The sequence below is a fragment of the Tympanuchus pallidicinctus genome, unplaced genomic scaffold, assembly GCF_026119805.1.
Source record: "Tympanuchus pallidicinctus isolate F22 unplaced genomic scaffold, pur_lepc_1.0 scaffold22, whole genome shotgun sequence".
Taxonomy (NCBI): Eukaryota; Metazoa; Chordata; class Aves; order Galliformes; family Phasianidae; genus Tympanuchus; species Tympanuchus pallidicinctus.
In genome coordinates, this window is record NW_026294739.1 from 40943137 (window position 1) to 40963547 (window position 20411).

Consider the following 20411-nt stretch of genomic DNA (forward strand, 5'->3'; position numbering starts at 1 on the left):
TTGTGCCGCGGGCACCGCTCGCCAGCATCTGAGGGCCCGGCAGTGGGGGGAAATCGCCTCACACGGATGGCCGCCCAGCAACCTCCCATGGCGCACGGGAGCGGCGAGCCGCGCTGAGGCGGGAAGCGAACCGGTGGAGAAAGGCGGGAAATGGAACACTGCGGCGAAACGCACCCGACGCTTTTTGTCCTCGCGGCGCGCCGTAGCCCGCCCGTTGCCATGGCGACGGGCCCAGCGGCCTGACCCGCCGCTCTCGCTTCTCTAGGCGAGAAGCTGCGGGGCCGGGCCCGTCCCCGTCCCGGCCGCACGGGGCACGCGGGGCGCCCGGCTCTATCACGCCGCCTGCCTCGGCCTCGGGCCTCGCTGCGTGCGGACTGCACGGGGAGACCTGCGGCCTCCGAGCAGCGCTGACTGAGTAAGCCCGGAGCCGTTCGGCAGCGCGGTGCGCGCCGTGCTTTCGTGAGCGAGAAACGTGCCGGGTTTGCTGACGGGACTCAGCTGGGAGCAGAGCGCTGAGAGGCCCTGCGGAGAGACGCGGGCAGATCAGAGGGTTTAACGGGAGCGGTGCCGAAGGTTAACGAGGGGTTAATGGCTGTGCACTGCGGAGCTGAGGCCGTGGGGCAGCGCCTGGCTGCTGTGTGGGCAGGCGATGGGCTTCGTGGCCACCAGGGTCCTTTCCATTCGGGATGTTCTCTGGTTCTGTAGCAGTAATTTCCAGCCCTTTGCTTGCACTGATGCAAGCAGATCTTGTATCTGAGCCGCCCTGCTTGCTCTGATGGTTGCAGTCAGTGCCTTTTGAGATTTTCTGGCACTGGAACCGTTATCAAAATGACAGCAATGACACGAGACAACGTCAAATTGTGACAGTAACGAGCCAGAGACCTCTGCTCCTTGCCTCTCAGCATGCTCCTGTGCCCAGGGACCCGGAAAAGCCCAACCCTGCAGTCCCACAGAATGCATAATGGATGCATTTCTTTAGCAAGGCAGGTTCTGTTCAAAGCACAGCCCGGCTCAGTGGCAAGCAGAGAGCTGCAAATAACAGTTCAACACAAACTGAAATAGCATCTGTTTGTCATAGCTGTTGTGCAAACACTCAGACATCAAGAACTTCCCAGGTTATGGTTCATAACTTGTCTTTGCAATCAAATCTTGCTTTCTCATGTTGGCAGCTCAGTAATCTGGCAGCTTGCTGTGTGGGTGCCCTGCATATGTAACTCTGTTTTGTTCTTCTAGCAACAGTTGGCCTTACAGCGGTGTTGTGTGCAATTCCTTTTTCCTCTTTTTGCTCACTTTTTGTTCAGTTTCTAGTCTTTCCACTCTGTTGCTGACAAAGGTGCCTCTGTTTCTGTGTAGTGCTGAAGCTGTGATTCCATCTCATGTGCTCCAGGAGGGCCACCTGCTTTCACTTCACTTCTCCTCACCAGTTGGAAGGAAAGCATGGCATATCTGAGTCAGGTGGCAGCATTTAGGAAGGGGGGGGAACGGCTGTTTGTGAGGGTGGATTGTGATAAGACAAGGGGGAATGGTTTTAAACTGAGATGGGAGGTTTAGGTTGGATATTAGGAGGAAGTTTTTCACCCAGAGGGTGGTGAGGCACTGGAACAGGTTGCCCCATCCCTGCAGGCATTCAAGGCCAGGCTGGATGTGGCTCTGGGCAGCCTGGGCTGCTGGTTGGTGACCTGCACACAGCAGGGGGTTGGAACTGGATCAGCACTGTGCTCCTTTGCAACCCAGGCCATTCTGTGAGTCTATGATTTGTTCTGCCATCGACTGGAACAGCTGTCTGAAATGAAGATGTTCCCAAACAAGAGCATATCGTGCTCTGTCTCTGGGCTGCCCACCTATGCTCCTTTTACTTGATTTTGGCCTAGATCCATTCAAACACTGTCAAAACTTTCTGTGAAGGAAGGAAGTCTCCCTTAGCTGAAAGTTTGGCTTGTTGTTGTTTCATGCAGATATCAACACTTGCTTTTAGAATGTGTAATTATTTTTCCCCTTTTGTTCCTATAGATCCGCTTTGCAGAGAGAAGTCTTCCCTCAAATGCTTGTCCTGGTCTCCAACTTTGTTGGAGATGGAGATGTTGGATCTAGGATCAGGACTCAGTCAGAATTCTTTTATATCAATATTTTCTTTTTTCTTTTTATTTCTACAGATGAACATCTGCGACAAACCTCCTAATAAGACAGCTCCAGAGAACTTGGGTGAAGCTGGTCCTAAGGTCCAACGTGCTCGAAGAAATGGCTGGAGCTGGCCTCTGCACCCTTTCCAGATCATTACCTGGCTGCTGTACCTCTTCTTTGCACTGGTTGGCTTTGGAATTCTGGTTCCTCTTCTGCCCCTCCACTGGCTGCCCGCTGGCTATATCGTATCCTTTGGTCGAGAGCAGAACAGGAGCTGTAATGAATTACCAGTGGGACATTTTAAAACAAGTGGTGAGCATAGGAGAAAACAGCTTAGCCAGAATCTTTTTCTGAGCTGTAGCCGTAATGTTGATTTTCTCCTGTCTCTAAGAAACACTTATTTTGGAACCATTTCTGTTCCTCCAGAGCTTGATAAGATCATTGATAAGAGCTTGATAAGATCATTAACATTCTACCTGTCTCTGTCGTTACTCCCTTTTAAGGCTTTGCCCCCCAAGCTCTTCCATCTACATCTGCTTCTGTCTTTATGTTGTTCTACAAGTGTGCTGCAGGCTTTCAGAGAGGGCATAGGAAAACTAGGGAACTGCTGTTTGCAGTGTGGGGCTGTGTGTCTCCAGGATTGCTGTCAGTCTTACTGTAGTGCAAACCAAGGAGAAAATTTAACATTGTTCTGTAACTGGAAAGAAGAAAATCCTTCAGCAGAAGCCTGCTTTACCATTCATATTTACAGCTTCCTTAGCAGAACCAGGTAATCAAGAAATGTTATAGACAGAATGTTGGGGAGAGTTCTGAAAAGATCTTCCTGATGAATGCACTTATCATTTGTGCATCTGGAATTTGTATGCCCATAGAGCCTTTGATATTATTGGGATTCTGATGCTTTTGCTAATAGTTTTCATTAAACCTGCATGATTCAGTCATCAATAACATTATCAGCTCGCAGTTATTTTTCATCTACCTGTCTTCTTGAAATCCTTGGTATCATCGTGCCTCAAGCTTTGTAAGTTTGTCTGCCTCATATCATCATAACTCAATCTAAAGTCATTCTAACTGATCAAAGCAACATAACTCAGAGCTTTACTGCTAGTACTGTTAGTACTAATGCCTCTTTTTTTTTTCCTTACCACGCTACTGTGTTTTCCATAGACTTTAATAGGATCAATGATGTGCATATCTGGTTGCGTAGCAAATAAGCAGGAAGATTAATCGTTGCATGCATGCCTGTGTATTTCAGTGTATGGAGAAGCAGGCTCTGGTGTGCATTGGTTTACCAGAAATAGAATCATAGAATGGCCTGGGTTGCAAAGGAGCACAGTGCTGATCCAGTTCCAACCCCCTGCTGTGTGCAGGTCACCAGCCAGCAGCCCAGGCTGCCCAGAGCCACATCCAGCCTGGCCTTGAATGCCTGCAGGGATGGGGCATCCACATAACATTGCTGCTTTCTTTGCAAATATTGGCAGTCACTTGAGGTTTGATCAAAAGTACTTCTAAAGCTTATTTGCTCTGCCTCGTGACTGGGGTTTTGTAAAGAAGCATTCAGACAGGTGATGTTTTGAGATATAAGTGACACGTCCTGTCAGTGAATCCTGTAGGACTGTAGTTGATAGGGGTGATCCTCTTCCTTGGGATTCTGAAGGAAGAGGAAAGCAAGGTGTTCAGTGCCAGTTCCTTGATGTGACTTTTTTTCTCTCTTTTTTGAAAGTTTGGTCTATTGAAGGGGCATGTGCATGGCCTTAACTGCCTGTTGCTTTCCAAAGATTCTGTATGGACTGAGAAGCGTGAACCTACGCCGTCAGGCTGCACATAGGGTCAGATTCTGGTAAGTAAAGGTAAACTTTAAAAACTCCTGTGCGAGGGAGGACATTCCCGTGAGGCAGAACAGTACTTTGTGAGGAGTTTTTCCTGTAGATTTAACTATCATTGAGCAGAGGTTGTTAGTTACAGTGAGATAGGTGAAGTTCTCTGTTAATAAAGCTCAGACTAATGTAATCAGTTTTATGGTAATTTATAATCTGTATATTCCCTGTCTCCGTGGGCTTTGTGTATTAAGAATAATACTTATACCCAAATATAAATCACTCCTACAATCCTTAACTGTGTGCTTCAGTGTCCAGGAGTGTGTTTTATCTACCATTTAGTTGTTCATCTTACTGCAGTCTCCATTGATCCTGCGGATGCAAAAGTGCGAGAAAAAAACTATCTAGGGCCTCTGGCCACCTTCAATCGTAATCAGCATGCACATGTCATTGAAAACCATCATTGCCATGTCTGTGATGTAAATGTGTAAGTATCTTCTCTTCTCTTCCTACTAATCTTTTCTTCTTCACCATTGCACTTTGCCATTGGACGCTTCTTTACTGTTAGGCTGTGAGGTTGAAGTCGAGTTCCTGAAGCTCTTAGCTCTGCAGTGCCAGTGAATCCTCATTCCCTGGGTAGGCGTCCACTGTCAAATGTGAGCGTGGTCCTGTGTGTGACTTTATTGCTCTCATGTCGTGTGGAGAGGACTCTGCTGCTCTTTGTTACCTGGACGTTGGTGTTGCATCTGAGAACAGCGTGTAGCTTGGATGTGTGTGCTTGTGTTTGGCTAGATCCTAATGTGGTAGCAGAAATGCCTGGAGGGCAGGTTGTAAGGTGAGGGTCTGCAGAATTGCTTTAGGTTTGAAAACAAGAAAACAATGATCTCCGAACTAGAAATCACACAGTGCATTAAAAAAAGCAAACTTTGCAGTGTTTGGGATCGTGGTCCAGCAATAGTGAAAACGGCCATTATGTTGGGGAATTTAATTCTTCTTCTTGTAGATATGGTTGGTTCCCAGGCTCTCTGCTTGCTCTGCTCCCCTGTACTTGTGTCCCTGGTAAAGGCATGCCTCTCTAACACCACCTTTTCTTTGGCAGGAGTGCCAAATCGAAGCACTGTGGATCTTGCAACAAGTGTGTGCGTGGCTTTGATCACCACTGCAAATGGCTCAACAACTGTGTGGGAGAGAGGAATTACTGGTAAGGGCTTGGCAGTGTGGCAGGAACACATCGCTGCCTAAATAATATCCCCAGAGAAGTCTGATCTGCTCTCAGCCACACAGAACCACTTAACCAGGGATAAAATCCCTATGCTTAGTAGTCAAATGTCTACAGATGAAAACAGAAAACTTGGTTGTCTTACGTGGTATTAGGAAAACATGATGGGATGTTAAGTGGGTGTCCGTAGTGCTTGTGATAACTGGAGTGGGAATAGGTCCATGATCGTGCTGTTGTTCCCATCTCTGAATCCAAACTGTCTGCTTTCCCTCCAAGATTTGCCAGTTGGCAGCAGCACACACGCAAATCTGATCTGTGCCAGGTTTAAGGTAAGGAATAAGGAGGCTCACGCTGATTATTGCTTCTCTGCTCACTCTGCTGCACTGGAGCCACATGTGGAGCAAAGAGTTGTTACTGCTCAGTGCCACGATGTGCTGCCTTGAGATTTTGTGCAGGGGGCTCTTTTTCTATCACACATACATTTGACTGCTTTCTAACTACAGTTGTTTCAAGGCTTTCAGTTATGTTAGGGCATGAAACAAGGCATCTATGAAAATGCCACAGTAATAAGGGATGGCTGTGTATATCTGTCTCTTGAATTGCGTCTGTGGTGTTACTGGAGCACTCAGAGTTCCCACTTCTTTGGCAGGTTCTTTTTGAACAGCGTGGTGTCTGCCATCCTGGGCCTTGGGCTTCTGCTGCTCATTGCTTTCTACATCTTTGTTGAGTTCTTCCTTAACCCCACGATGCTTCGTTCTGACCATCATTATGAAGGTAAGAGCAGTGCATCCTGGTCTCCTCTGGGGGGCCTCTTCTTCTCCCATTCCTTATTCCTTCAGTTGTACAAGTGTCTGCTCAGTGATGGAATGTCTCTTTCTTGCACCCACTAAACTGCTCTTCCTAAAAGCCTCGCAGCACAAAGTTTCTTAAGCCTCACATGCATAATGGGCCTGCAACCCATTTTGAGTTACAAAATATTTCCAGCTGTAAAGTTGAGTTTGAGACACTGCATGGACAGCCTGCAGACCTCCTGCTGCTTTTGTTTTACAGGTCTGAAGAACCACACGGATGTTTGGTTTGTGTTTCTGCCTGCTGTTCCTGTTGAGACTCGGGCACCTGCCATTTTGTTCTCAGCTGGGACTTTCATTCTTTTGAGCCTGGTGACTGTGAGCCTGCTAGGCCACCTCTTGACCTTTCACATCTATCTTAGTAAGTATTCTGTTCCTCTCATCCGCATCTCCGTTTCGTTTTTCTTCAGCTGCTGCTTGTTCTGCATTCCTTGTGTGTTCATCCATGTTACAAACCTACAAGATTACCACTCAAGAGGTAGAACGTAGGGGGTTTAACCTTATACATTTTGTGTCTTTGCAAAAGGTGGATTGGAGCCAGTGAAAAGCCTTTTCCAGCCTGAGTCAGATTCCTCAGAAGCATTTTTAAGTCATTATCTTGGAAATTTCTAGTAAGAAATTCTATCAATACAATTTCCTTCATTCAGAGCTGAATCTTAGAAAGCATACAAGACTTTAGAATCCAGATAAACTTAGAGTTCACTTGTTGAACTGCATCAGTAGCCATTTCCAGAATGTGGTGTTTGGACAGTTGCAAGTAAGTCTTGAAGGTTAAATGATGGCATCTTAAATGGAAGAAGTAAAAGAAGAATTGTAACTAAACTGTTCTTGGCTAGTATAATAGTGAGAGACTTTATCTAAAAATGCATATCATTTTATGTAGTCCATAAGAAGCTTATCTGGGTCACATTTTCTGTGGTTATAGGTTGGTAGAACATCCCAGCTGGTTCTGTGTAATGCCATTTGGTGCTGCAGGGTTTACCAGCTGAGACACAGCATGATGTGAGCAAGGTGCACTCACATGTGCAGTGCCATTCTCTAGAGCCAGTGCTTCTGTGATACAAGAGATCCTGTTTCTCTGGTCTCATTTTCTGGTGAGAAGCCCAACTCCCAGATCAGATCCCATTATGGAAGTTGTGCTGTGTTGACACAGAATGACCTGTGGGACTCAGAGGGAGAAGCTTTCAGAAAGGCTCCTCATTAGGGCTCCTACTTGGTGCTGTATCAGGAGGGACAGTTTTGGTCTGGAAGTGCAAATGGTCATCAAATAGCTTTTTTTCCTGTCATTGTCTGGAGTGGAGCCTGTGCTGTTTGCATTCTGTAAGTCATGATGAGAGAAGATCCTGCACTTGCAGAAGTCAGTGGGGTCAAAACTAGGGAAGGAGGGATGTGCTGGAAGAGAGGTGGATCGTTAGGCTGTCTGTAACAGTGAGACAGAAGCCAACACAAACAAGGTCAGCACAAACCAGTGCAGTTCCAGATGGGTCACAGACCTCGATTTTGCTTTCTTGTAATTACAAGTTGACTTTTATCAGGTTAATGGTGATGCCTGGAGATTTTCAAGGTTGATCTACCACTACAGACTAAAGACTGAAAAGCCTCGCAGTGCTGGGGCAACTCCGGGAACGTTTCCTTTGGCTGAAAAAGACAGCGTTATTCTGTGCAGCGCTGACCTTGCAGCACGTTACCTTGTCTGCCCGTACAGCTCCCACCAGAGGGTGCTCCTTCCTTGGGATAACGGTGCTCTTCCTCTCGTCAAGCAGAAATGTTCTGTGTGTAAAACCCAGTTCTGCTCTGATGTTTTTTATTGTTGTCTAGATGTGAATTGTTTATCCTCCTTCAGGACCAATTTGAAGGCAAATTAACTTTTAGTTGTGACCCAATTTAATGTGATCTTTTCAGAATGGCTGTCCTGGCTTTAATTACTCGCTGCTGTCACAGTAGGTTGTTCTCAAGGCAGTTGATCCGTGTGATCACAGTTACATCTTGACTGAGATGCAGTTGCAGAGGCACTCGGTGAAGCATGGCACGTGGGAAGTTTGCAGAGAGGTGTTTGGTTTTCTTTTTAATGACGTGCTGCAGTGCTGTCTGCCAAATGCAGTGCTTTTGACTAAATAGCCATTTAACAATATTGCAGAAGTTGCTCTGCTTAGTATGCAGAAACCAATGAATTCTAACCCAAGAATGGTTTGTACCCATGTTCTGTTTCTTAAATAATGCATACAGATGCAATTCTTCTAGCATTTGCCAGCACTCTGCACCTTCCTCATTAAATACATTCTCTGATCACTTGGCTGCAGACTTGCATTTGTTTTTATCGTCTGACTTCCTGGCCAAATGCATCTTGGATTCTTTTTTCTTCCTAAGGCCACTGCTTGCCTCTGCTCTCCCCCACTTCCCTGCAGTGTAGCTGTGTGTCTGGAGCGTGGTTCTGAGGGATAAGGCACAAGTGGAACAAATGAATTCAGGCACAGCAAAGATTTTAGCCTAGATGTCCCACATCCTGAGCGTCTGATTTAACTACATGCTACTGTAAACAGGAGTAATGCTTCCAGACTGCAGCCAGAAGCTGCAGCATCCATTTCTGGCTTCTGTGTTCTAAAAATACTACGACATCATGAGGGGACGAACGCCTTAGTTTTGAATCCCTGTAATGTTTGGAGTCTCTTGAGGAAAGCAAGCTGCTCAGAAATGTCAGTTGCTTTTGCTCATTCGTGGAAGCAGATGTTTGTGTCTGCAGGACGTTAAGAGCTCATAAACTCATGCACATATAAACTTTGAGTCTGTTTGGCACAAGATGAATGGGCATCTCGTGCTCGCTGTTTTGGACATTAATTATCTCAGTCTTCCTTCTGGGCTGCACCAACCTGCTGGCTTTCTCTTCTACGTATGACTGCTCATCACGCAACGCAGATCTTTCAAGTATCACATATGAAGAATGGATTTGCTCTGAAATGAGCTGAATGAATCTCTGCCACACAAAAGGCAGCACCACGTGTGTGTGAGACATTTAACTGAGCACTGTGACGACAACAGTAAAGGATACAGTAAGACAAGCAGTGCAAAGGTGCTTTTGGCTTGGAGTGTCAGTTTTCTCGTGTTTATAGTTGCCATTGAAACGAGGAGTTTTTCAGGCTGTTTGTGAGCTGTCGGTGCAGTCAGGAGTGGCCTTTCACACACTGACAGCTGTTCTCTTTCTTTCCTCCCAGTGTGGAACAAACTGACTACGTACGAGTACATCCTGCAGCAGCGTGCCCAGCAAGAGGCCAAAGAAGCAGACAAGCAGCCGGATCCTTGTCCCTCCCAGGTGGTGCCCACTCAGGTACTTGCTGCACTTGCAATCCACTTCCCATGGAACAACCTCACTCGTCGGCTGCGTAGAGCTTGCTTCAATTTTGTATGCTTCCAATTGTAGAGGCAGCTGCTCCAGATAGGACTTTGGAAGCACCTCTGAGGAGCAGAGATGTGAGTAGGATGTGAGAGAGCCTACGGTCTGTAACTTGATGAGCACTTCAGGCATTAGCAAGTACTGCTTTCAAACAAATCAATCCCACCCACTCTCTTCTTCCACCATTTGTTCTGGGCCCTGGGCTGTCTGTTCTCCTTTGCCAACGCAGCTGTTTGTTACAGTCATGCAGTGAACAGGGTGGGGGAACTCATCTGGGTAAGAAGAAACTTTATTAAGAAAGATAGTTGAGGTAGTGTTTAGCTGGGCCAGCTCCCTCCCATCTGGTTCACCAAGCAGTCACATAACTGCTTGTGTCAGCATGAAAGAGGATGACTGAAGAGTGGGAAGGTCCCGTCTCTGGAAAGGACAGGACCATCTGTTTTGGTGGCAGTGTGCATTCTGGTGGTCTCTGTGCGTGGTGTTGTAGGTCAGGACTGAAAATGAGAGATTCCAAAGCAGGAGAAACTGAGGTTAATCATCAGGCAGCTCGTTTGGGCTAGTCTGACTATCTGGAAAAAGAACAGAGCATCAATCCTGTTCAGAAACGACCCTTTGAAGCTTTGTTTTCCTTTGAGATGAGTCTACACAGCGCTGAGGTCCTTGTGATTACCACCATGCTGATCTGTATTGCTGCAAAGGACTCCTCAGTCCTGCTGCACTGTGCAGTGCAATACATAAGGCTGATAGTCTCATGGAAAGGTTGGGTGTCATTTATTTTGCTGCAGGACAGCTTTGTCCCCGGGGGGCTCAAAATTTGACTGAACGTTTGTATTGGTTTGGATGGGGGAGCTGAGTAGAAACTTCCAGTTCCTCCTAGTCTAAATTATTCTGGGATTCTGCAAGCCCTTGTAACTCTATCTAGCTTTATGAGTTGAGTGAGTTGCCTTCTATATAACTAGTTTTATATTTCATAAGAAACTAATTAACTCCAAGCTTAGTCCACATCTTCTGTGAATTGGTCCTGGGGTCTCGCTGGACTCATTAATGGCTTTTCCCTATCAAAGGAAGAGGGAAAGTGAGCTAATTCCCTTTCTGTGCAATGTGGAGACCTCAGCTTCTCATATACATTTTTTGTTCCCTGCTGGGAAATCTGAACTTTCAGTTTGAAGGAAGGTTTCCATAACAGCGAGGATGTTTGGCGCTTTGTCTCACACAGCTTTGCCTACCGTGACCATTAAAGCAGTAACGAAACTTCCTGGTTACCAGATTTTAATCTCAGCTGAAAATATACCTGAGAAAGGTGAGCTGTGTGTGCCTCCGTTTGGGATGAGGCTGTTCAGCTGTGTTCTCCTGTCTGCACGGCTGCTTGTCCAGAAGCTGTGAGTACGGTTCATCTGAGGCTTGCAGCAGCAGGGTGAAAAGGAGCTCTGTTTCCCTGCTGCAGTCAGTACCTTGGGGAGCAGTGGGGACTGGAAGATGCCCAGTAACATTGTTGAGAGCACTGTTAACCCCCAGACTTTCCTTGTTCCTCTCGTAGCAACCAGAGATAAACACAAACAAATACATGGGGTAGGAGTACACCAAGTGACTCGCCTTGTGTAAGCTGCATTGACTGCTGCCTTCAGCTTGAACACAGAGGCCCTTTGTAACTGATCCAAGATCTTGCAAGCATCAAATAGAAGTTGTGTTCTTCCCACCTTTGTCTTAACTGTTCATTAACTACAGAGAGTAAGAGGAGATGCATTTCCCACTTTGCTGAAGCCTTCTTTAAGCCTGTGTGCTGGTTCAGCCTTTGGCTATGTTCAGGCTAAAGGATTACAGGAGACCTGAGCGTGGCCAGCGGTCGTGAGGTGGCACTGAGCTTTGGGAGCTGGGGTTTCAGTGGGGCTGTTTGCAGGAGGGCTAAGAGCTGAACCCGAGTGAGCTGATGGGGAGGGGCAGCTCCATCAGGCTGGCAGCTGCCCAGCTGTGTGGGAGCTGAGGGATGCTGGGGCTCTGTGCTGTGCTTTCATCATGCAGAGAGAATGCTGCATTTTCTACTCATCGAGTCTTCTTCCATTTGTTCCTGCTTGTCAGCTCGGATGGGTTGTGTTCTCTGTGCAGCTGCTTTGGTTATGCATAATTTAAAAGGCCAAAATGCACAAAATGGACTTTTAAAAGGCTCTTCTCTCGCATTCTGGGAAAGCAGTGCTTGTGCTATCCTCAAGATGCATCTTGTTAACCTTCTTTGAAATACCAAGCCTGCGGTCCTTCTTGCTTGCTGTGGATATCAAATCCTGATGATTTCCCCTTGCTGTGCACAGTCTCACAAGAATATCTCCTGCTGCAGCTATTTCAGCACGCTGTGCAAGGAATACCTGCATCTCCCCCTGCTTACAGTGACACGAGGCTGTGGCTGATCTCCTTCATTTGTGACTCAGGTGCATGAGGTTGGTGTGTCAGCGTTAGGAATTTGGTCTCCAAGGAGCTCTGAGGAACAACTCATGTACACCTGGTGCTCAGGCAGTGACAACTGATGATCTGAGTTACAAATTCGTTGTGAAATATCTGCAGACCATTAATCCTGCACTGGGATGAGCTCTGCTTTTCTTAGTGAGCCCCCAGCAGTACAATTCTCAGACCACAAAATTCTAATGTTTAAGGTTGCTGAACCAATTTCCTTCAGTTTGGTGCCAGCACCTATAAAACAATTGCAAATTTCTTCCTACGTTTACAAAACCAATTAAAGTAAGAGCACTTTACAAAATGCAACAAGCCTGAACTCCTTCCAGCTCGGCAGCTCTCTTATCTACAATTACATGAGTACAGGGACTCCAGATCTCCATGCCAAGGCTTTTGAGAGCAACTAGTAATTTGGGAAGTCTCTCTGCTGGCACAGGAAGAAGAGTGACCAAAGATGAGCTGGCTGTGTTGCTGGGGATGTTGTCCCCAGTGCCCTCTGGCAGCATTGGCAATGTGTGTCAGAGGCTTTGTACTCCCTTTGTATCTTGTAATTTCTTCTTTTCTCTGTGTAGCATTGAGGGGTTTCACATGCTGTTTTATGAGCCCATAACTCAAGACTACAGGAGTCTTCTGCAGCTCTTTACAGTTGGCTTTCATATTTACTGCCTTACATGAGGCAGCATCATCACAGATCCATCACGTGGTCTTTCAGCCACCCCAACTGAGTGCTTTTGGGGGAGAACCAGGAGCCCTTTTCTGTAATTCGGATACTTGAATTTAGGGGGCTTCTTTGTCAAGCCTTCTTTTATGCTTATAAGGGTATGCAAGTTGAAAATAGCAGTGCCACATCCTTTGCTGAGTTTCAGCTGTGGTAGCTGCAATGACAAAATGCTTGGCGTGGGGGAGGCAGAAAACACCCCTGTAGTGAAAATCCTTCTCCCCTGTGTGTCCTTCTTGTTCTGAAAATGTGAATTCTCTCTGTCTGGTCGTTTCAGGAAGCAGATTTACTTTCAACTACTAACCCTGGCCATACAAACCCTGGTGTTCAGGTAGAGGACTTCTCAGCAGCCAATTCAGAGAAATGGTGAGTCTCCCAGAGACGTGTGTGTGCTGAATGGGAAATCATCCCTGCAGTCTAAAGAGCAGAAGGAGCACCAGTGTTTCAACCAAGACATGCTGAGTTCATTGAGTTTCAGCAGGGCAAATACATGCAGGAGTACTTACCTCCCTTCCTCTGGGACAATAACTTTCCTGGAACTAGAGTTTTACAATAAAATTACTTTAAAGCTGCCTGAAATAGATCTGGGAGCTCCACTTCAGCTTGCTGCAGTGTGACTGAAGGAGGTGGTCTGCTTTGTGAGCATCTGAAATGAGAAAGCCTGCTGACTTTGTGATTCAGGCTTAGAGAGCTCTGGAGTGAGCTCTCACTCATTCTGAGTGAGTATCTGGGTTGTCTTGGAATTAAACTGAATGCTCTGCTGTTGGGCTTTGAGAGGTGATTGTACATAGTAGCTCACTGTACCTTGTGTGTGCTCACATCCTTGACAAGGCTGAGGCTCTTAGCAAGAGGGCTAACTGAAGGATGAGGTGTACAAGGTAGAAAGGGGTTGCACTGAAATGTGCTCTGACTCTGGGCATTTTTGCTGCCGTGTCTCAATTTATCAGCTGGTCGAGTGACCTGCTCAGCATTGTGCCCTAGCCTGCTTTGTGTCAGAAAATCCAGCCTTGGCCCATTTCCAGACTCCCTAGAATTTTTTTTTCTCAAGTAAATTACAAGGAATCAGGCTGAAAAAAACATTTCAGGTTGTGTCTGTGCCCATTTACTGCCCCCACATTGGAATCTCTCTTCTCAGGCCATAAGGTTTTTCTCTCAAAATCGAGTTTTGGCTCTGTATGGAAGCCAGGTGATGGTGCAGAGCACTGATAATATGCACTGCTGAGAGCCACTGCATCACAAAAAAGGGTTTCTTCTGTTGCCAGCTCAACCTTCTGGTTTTGTCCCACAGTTCCTGTATTGAGCTCAGTATCATTGTAAGATTTCAGGCTGTCAGGAGGTGTGAATGACGATATGAATCAATGCACTTTATGACATGAGGTGAGCAGTCACTGGAAAACAGCATCCTTGTCTCTTAATTAAGCCTTGCCTATTAACTCATGTCCTTGAGGAAGGAAACTCTTGGTGTTTTGTGCACAGCTGCAAGAGCAGCGACCCTGCAGTCGTGCAGGGCGTGCAGTGCAAAGCAAGGGCTGCCTTAGCCCCATTGAAGCTGGCTCTGTGCAAGAAAGGTGGACATCACAGTTCAGCAGTGTCTGAGGGAAGCATCTGATGTGCCTGTATTTAGCTTTTCAAAGCTCTACGCCCACACCAACGAAGCCGATCCTGAATGCAGCTCCTCTCCTGACCTCCCATCTCTTCACTTTGCGGCCCCCGTGCAGGTAAGCAGGAGTCCTTCCGTGTGCTCTGCTCTCTGATGGTGATCCATCAGGCTGCATGAGGAAAACTCGCCCTGATGCAAGCTGTGCAGGGCTGTGTGTGTGTGTGCAGGGCTGTGTGTGTGTGCAGGGCTGTGTGTGTGTGCAGGGCTGTGTGTGTGTGCAGGGCTGTGTGTGTGTGCAGGGCTGTGTGTGTGTGCAGGGCTGAGTGTGTGTGCAGGGCTGTGTGTGTGTGTGCAGGGCTGTGTGTGTGTGTGCAGGGCTGTGTGTGTGCAGGGCTGTGTGTGTGTGTGCAGGGCTGTGTGTGTGTGTGCAGGGCTGTGTGTGTGTGCAGGGCTGTGTGTGTGTGTGCAGGGCTGTGTGTGTGTGCAGGGCTCAGTGTGTGTGTGCAGGGCTGTGTGTGTGCAGGGCTGTGTGTGTGTGTGCAGGGCTGTGTGTGTGTGCAGGGCTCAGTGTGTGTGTGTGCAGGGCTGAGTGTGTGTGTGCAGGGCTGTGTGTGTGTGTGCAGGGCTGTGTGTGTGCAGGGCTGTGTGTGTGTGTGCAGGGCTGTGTGTGTATGCAGGGCTGTGTGTGTGTGCAGGGCTCAGTGTGTGTGTGTGCAGGGCTGTGTGTGTGTGCAGGGCTCAGTGTGTGTGTGTGCAGGGCTGTGTGTGTGTGCAGGGCTGTGTGTGTGTGCAGGGCTCAGTGTGTGTGTGTGCAGGGCTGTGTGTGTGTGCGGGGCTGTGTGTGTGTGCAGGGCTGTGTGTGTGTGCAGGGCTCAGTGTGTGTGTGCAGGGCTGTGTGTGTGTGCAGGGCTGTGTGTGTGTGCAGGGCTCAGTGTGTGTGCAGGGCTGACTGTGCCCCGTGGTGGCTGCATCCACACAGTGCTCTCCTGCCTCAGCTCCCACACGTGAGCAGATGCATTCTTCTCAGACTTGCAGCTGAGCTGTAACACGTGGAGCCTTGCACCGTATCTCTCCGTTCCAGTGCTGTTCAGTGACTGCACACACCTGTATGTGCTTCTGTACAGCAAAATCCAGCAGCTTATGCATTCAAATATTGGAGGTTAAAGCATCTGCCCAGAGGAATAAGGCGTGCGTGGGTGTGAGGCTTTAGTGCATGAAATAGCTGCCCAAAGGGATGTTTTCTGCTTTTTAGAATTCATTTACCTGCATCCAGATGCTCTCCCCATTTCCTCGGTGGCTGATAGTGGTGCTCTCTTTTCCTCTAAGCTCATTAATCAATTTTGTCATCCAGATGATAAGAAAAAAATCCTTCTCTGCTAGACTTGTATCTTGGACAAGGGCCATCTTGGTATCTCTCTCTTGCTATGTCACGTGCTGTGTGACTTTCTGCCTTCTTGCTTTCACAGAGACAGAAAAAAAGGAGGAAGAAGATGTTAAGGACTTCTTCCTCAGTGATGGAGAGCAGATCTAAACCACATGCTGGAACTTGGGCTTCTTTTCCAGGTCCCCAGTCAGGTGAGTGTGCAGCACCCAGCTGCTTTGCTCTGTAACTCTTCCAGTTCACTGAAATGTGAAGGATTTAATACAAACTTGCTTTTAGAAAGTAGAGACAAGGAAAAAAAAAAGCAAAGAACGGAAACTCCCTGGAGAAGAGCAGATATAAACTTTATTTGGAAGCATCTGTGTTGTGCAGGGTTAATGGGGTTGTGATGCCAGCTTTTCCTTGCTCTGTATCAGCTTTAAACATGCTTTTAACATGGAACTGTTAGTTCTGAGGTAGCTGAGAAGCTCCCAGTCATTGTACTCAAGGTGTTACTGCAGCAGCACAGTTAAACAGAAGTAGTGCTCATTTCAGTTCTGTTCTCCTGAGGAGGAAGGCACAGCAAAAAAAAACTGTGGTGGCAGCTGTACCATGGAACTGCTTTCGTTTTTAAAGGAGAAATGAGCAAGAGGGAAATGTGCATCTTCATAAACAGTGCTAGGCTGCTTAAGCAGCTGTGTCAGCAGCACTGAGGGGGCCGTGCTGAGTGGTTCCCAGCTGCTGGATGGGCCGTGTCAGAGCTGACATCTGCAGGGCTGACGGACCTTTCCCTCCTTGACCTTCCTTGTGTCTTTCATTCCATCTGCAGAGCTTCCAGCCACAGCTGCTGCCGCCCCCTCCTCCCCCAGCCCTCTCCTCCTGGTGCCCACCATCCCCCTGCCTGCTGCAGTGCAGGCAGCAGCACCCCCAGCTGATTATCACTCCGAGTCTGCCGAGTCCATGGATGAGATCCCTGTGGCTCAGACTCACCTGGGCAGCGCAGCCCTTCGCGGCCCTTGTGAGAGCAGCTCAAGCAGTGCTCGGCGCTGCCCCCTGTCCACACCTGATCCCAAACGCTGCAAAGGGAAGAGTCTTTATTCTGGGCACAAGGCGAAAAGGAAAAGCTGCCAGCGAGACAGAGGCGTGGAACGAGATCTGGAACTTTTTTCTAAGACTCCTGCTGTGTTTGTAAGTAAGAGCAGTGGAGAACCTCGTGTCTCTCAGCCCCGAGCTGGTGGGAGCACATCTGAGCCACAGCACAGAAAATGCACCAGCAAACAGCATCTGGGCAGGCATGATCCCTGCCTAAAGGACGTGAGGACAAACACCGCAGTGCCCGAGTGACCGTCCTTCCGAAGCCGCAGCCTTTGGGGGTGAAGCAAGATGTTCTTTTTCTATCTGTGTGCTGCTGTTCAAAGGTTTTCGCTCCAGCAATTCATTCTCTGGTGACAGCAGCGTCCCTGGGTGTGATGCTGTCCAACTTCCAGCACGCTTAGCTGAGAGGCAGCAAAAGCCCTGCTGCATCGTGTTCTGCACTGCCATCGTCTCTCAGGGTGAGGGAAAATGGCCTTAAGTTGCACCAGGGTAAGTTTAGATTGGATATCAGGAAAAACTTCTTTACAGAAAGGGTTGTTAAGCACTGCAATGGGCTGCCCAGAGAGGCGGTTGAGTCACCATCCCTGGGTGTGTTTAAAAACCTTTTGGATGTGGTGCTCAGGGATGTGGTTTAGCAGAGGGTCGTTAGGGCAGTTTGGTTGTGGTTGGACTCCATGATCTTTTCAGGTCTTTCCAACCTGAGCAATTCTATGATTATGGCTGCTGCCTTCGGAGCTAGGACTGCCCCAAGCCTGGTTCCACTCTCCTTGTCAAGGGGAGCAGGTTTTGCAGCTAGAGAAGTGCCCAGGGCTGTGTGAGGTGAGTGCTTTGACGTGTTGCCAGAGGGAGCTAAAGCAGAGCATTCTCCATAGGAAAGGGCTGTGTGCTCCTGACGCTCTGCAGACCAACACTGCAGTAAGTTTAATGCTGTAGGGTAAAACAAGGCTGCATCTCCACTCTCTGTTGATACCCCAAAAACTCGATTTTCCATCTTCCCCAACCCAGGCTTTGGATCATGGCAGGGCGCCTCAGCTGGTAGTCAGGGAGTGACCTGAGGGTTGTTCTGTCCCTGCACCACTTTCCTCTGTGCACCTTCAAGCCAAGTTCACCAGCACGTACTCTAAAGCAGTGTGGTCTGACCTGCTCAGCTGCATCTGTCCAGCAGCCTGGAGTGCCCCGCAGCGCAGCTTTCTCATCACAAACTTCTGAGGATGCAGCAGGTCCCAAAAGCTTTTCATTTCCTGGGCTTGCCAAGTCAGTATTAACCCACAGCCCAAGCGTGGATGTTCTGTATTGCAAAAAATCCCACACCTGACACCAGGATCCAGGGCCTGGAGCCGCTCCGTGGTGGTGGTGAGAGCAGAGGGCGATGTGGGCTGCAAAGCCTGTGCTGCTCCGTGGGCAGCATGCCTTGCTTTGCATTCCTGACTGAGCACTGGGGGCCGGGCTGCCAGGAAGCCCAGATCTGCCTAGCAGCCAGCTCCCCCAGAGCCCAGGATAGCAGCGGAGCAGTCTGCTGCACCTGGCCAGCAGCGCTGTGTGCCTGGCGTCGTTCCTCACCTGACAGCTGCACGGCCTCTGTGGCCACCACCCAGAGCTGTGGTTGCCACCTTGGCTGCTTGCACCACGTCTAACAGCCCCTGCCTGGGTATGACGAGGAGGGCTGCGTGCCCTGAGCGCCAGCAGCTGGCCCAGTTCCCTCAGGAAGGGAAGGCGCAGGCGATGGCTGAGCATCCAGCTGCTTTCTATAGAGCACGTCCTGTTCCAGGGCCGTCTCTGGGCTCTCTGACCAGGAGTTTATTGTACTAAAGGGACAGAGAGCTGAGCTGTGCTGCTAAACATCTCCATGGGATTGAGAATGACCCCTGCGAAGTGTCCTGTGTGCTTGGATGGGCATCCCTCCCTGCTGTTTCTGCCTGTTTGCTGCCATCCAAGGGAGCTGCAGCCTGCAGTAGGTGGGCTTCTGAGGCCAGCTGTGCCCTTACTCACGAAGCATCAGACATCCATCTCCAGCAGGCGCCCCTGAGTAGCTCTGTGTTCTCTTTTGCCCTTGCAGAACCAGCCCCAGAGTTATGTACGGAGCTCTTTATTAGCTCTGTCCACAATAAAGTTTTCTATGCCCTTTTGCTAAATAATTTCCTCTTTCTTACTTCTGGCAGCCGTTCGTTTCGCCGCCCTGTTGGTGATGCCCAGCTCTGCCATCCAGCACTGTGCCCACCAGGCTTTGCCCTTTGGCTGTGGATGGCTCTGGGGATGTTCAGAAGGGCTGCCTTTGGGAAGCCCACGGGGTTTTGGGGGGGCGCAGTGCTGCCATCTGTGTGCCAGCAGGACGGGCTGTGCCACGGCGTGGGCTCTGCTCTGCACATAGCAGGACTTTGTGTGTGTGAGAGGTGTCTGACTTGGGTGTGTTGGGCGTTAAGGATGCGTGCTGTGCATCCAGGAGTGGAAATGGTGACGCTGGGATGTCCTCAGCTCCCAGGAGAGCTGCTGTGCCCCAGGAGAATGTCCAGAAGTGCCGCTCAGCATCTGAGCTGCCCCCCGCAGCAGGCTGTCCCAGCAGCAGGACGCGGTGCCCCGGGCTGCCCAGCTCCAGCAGGACACACTGCAGCTTTTTAGAAGGAACGAGCGGCGCGTCCTCAGGATGCTGACAGCTTTCTGGGGCCCTTCCCAGCGCCGGGTTGTAAATCACGGCCCCGTCCACCCCTTTGCTTTCATCATGCGGTGTCTTCTCTTTGAAGTCAGGGTGACCTTCCTTTGGAAACACCTTTGATGTGACCGTGCTGGGAGCGCCCGAATGAGGGAGGAGGACGAAGCTGTGACCCCTGTGCCCCAAACCTCACGCCGTGGGGCAGAGCAGCGGGGCTGGGCACGCCTGCACACCGCGTGTGCTGTCAGACACAGCTAAGCCCCGCTAATGCCTTCTGGACAAGCTGTCTCCAGGGTTACCATATACATATTGCACAACCTCTGAAACACTTCCCTCTGTTTTGTAGCAACTTGCTCTATAGGAGCGGCGTTCCCACGTAACCTCATCCCACCCCGCTGCTCCCCAGTGGGCCGGGATCACTGGCAGTGCCCACGGGAGGAGGATGGGGTGCAGGGGCTGCGCGTCCCTGCTTGGGCTGCGCTCTGAGCTCAGCATCCTGCAGGTGACCTGGGGTGGGATGCACGCCTGGCACAGACCAGGGTGAGCATCGGACCAGCGCTGCTCCACGGTGCTGGGAACACCCCGATCCCTTCTGGAAATCATCAGAAGGGGAAAGTCCCCGGGGTCTGGGCACGGAGCCATGGCTGTGCTCGGCCCGTGGGACCTCCTGCCTGGCTCCAGCCTGAGCCCCGGCCTCCTCCCGGCCTTCCTTCCTGTGTGAGGAGCTGCAGGAGCCAACAAGGACCTGGCTTTGACAGGGCTGTCATAGTGACAACAAACGCACAACAAACCCCGGCCCTTAGAAACCGAAACCTGACCTGCTCGACCCGGCCCGTGGGGCAGCGATGGGGCAGCAGGCCCGGCTCGGCTCCGGGCCCTTCTCACTTGGCTCCCCAGATGTGCCAGCCCTTGTTCACCCAGATGTGTCGCCCCTCGGCTGCCACCCTTTGGCCGCCCAGACTCTTTGAGCTCCATCCCAGCAGATGTTCAGCAGTCCCTGGGGTGTCCGTTGTGAGATGTGCTCCAGGGCATCCTGCTCTGGGCTCTCCATTGGACCAGATGACCTCCAGCCTACAAGAGCAGTACGAGGTGGGCAGAGGAGGAAGGCTCGGTGGGTGCTTGGCAATAGAAGCATTTCTGCTTTTCTCTTAGTCTC

At 49.6% G+C, this 20411-nt stretch overlaps 1 protein-coding gene across 4 annotated transcripts; it reads left to right on the top strand.

Annotated features, from left to right (window-relative positions):
- The first annotated feature begins 219 nt into the window (after positions 1-219).
- On the top strand, positions 220-18733 carry ZDHHC1 (zinc finger DHHC-type containing 1). Of its 4 annotated transcripts, none has more exons than XM_052685417.1 (11): positions 220-415; positions 2154-2366; positions 3900-3961; positions 5038-5139; positions 5807-5931; positions 6208-6366; positions 9215-9327; positions 12831-12919; positions 14178-14271; positions 15620-15728; positions 16343-18733. In XM_052685417.1, exons 2-11 carry the CDS (start codon positions 2154-2156, stop codon positions 16855-16857), a joined length of 1581 nt encoding a protein of 526 aa, XP_052541377.1. In that variant the 5' UTR covers positions 220-415; the 3' UTR covers positions 16858-18733. The 4 variants fall into 4 exon arrangements, with proteins under 4 accessions (XP_052541377.1, XP_052541376.1, XP_052541379.1 ...); XM_052685416.1 differs by lacking the exon at positions 3900-3961 and adding an exon at positions 4250-4425; XM_052685419.1 differs by lacking the exon at positions 220-415 and having other exon boundaries at positions 2363-2433; positions 3845-3961.
- Positions 18734-20411: the final 1678 nt, after the last annotated feature.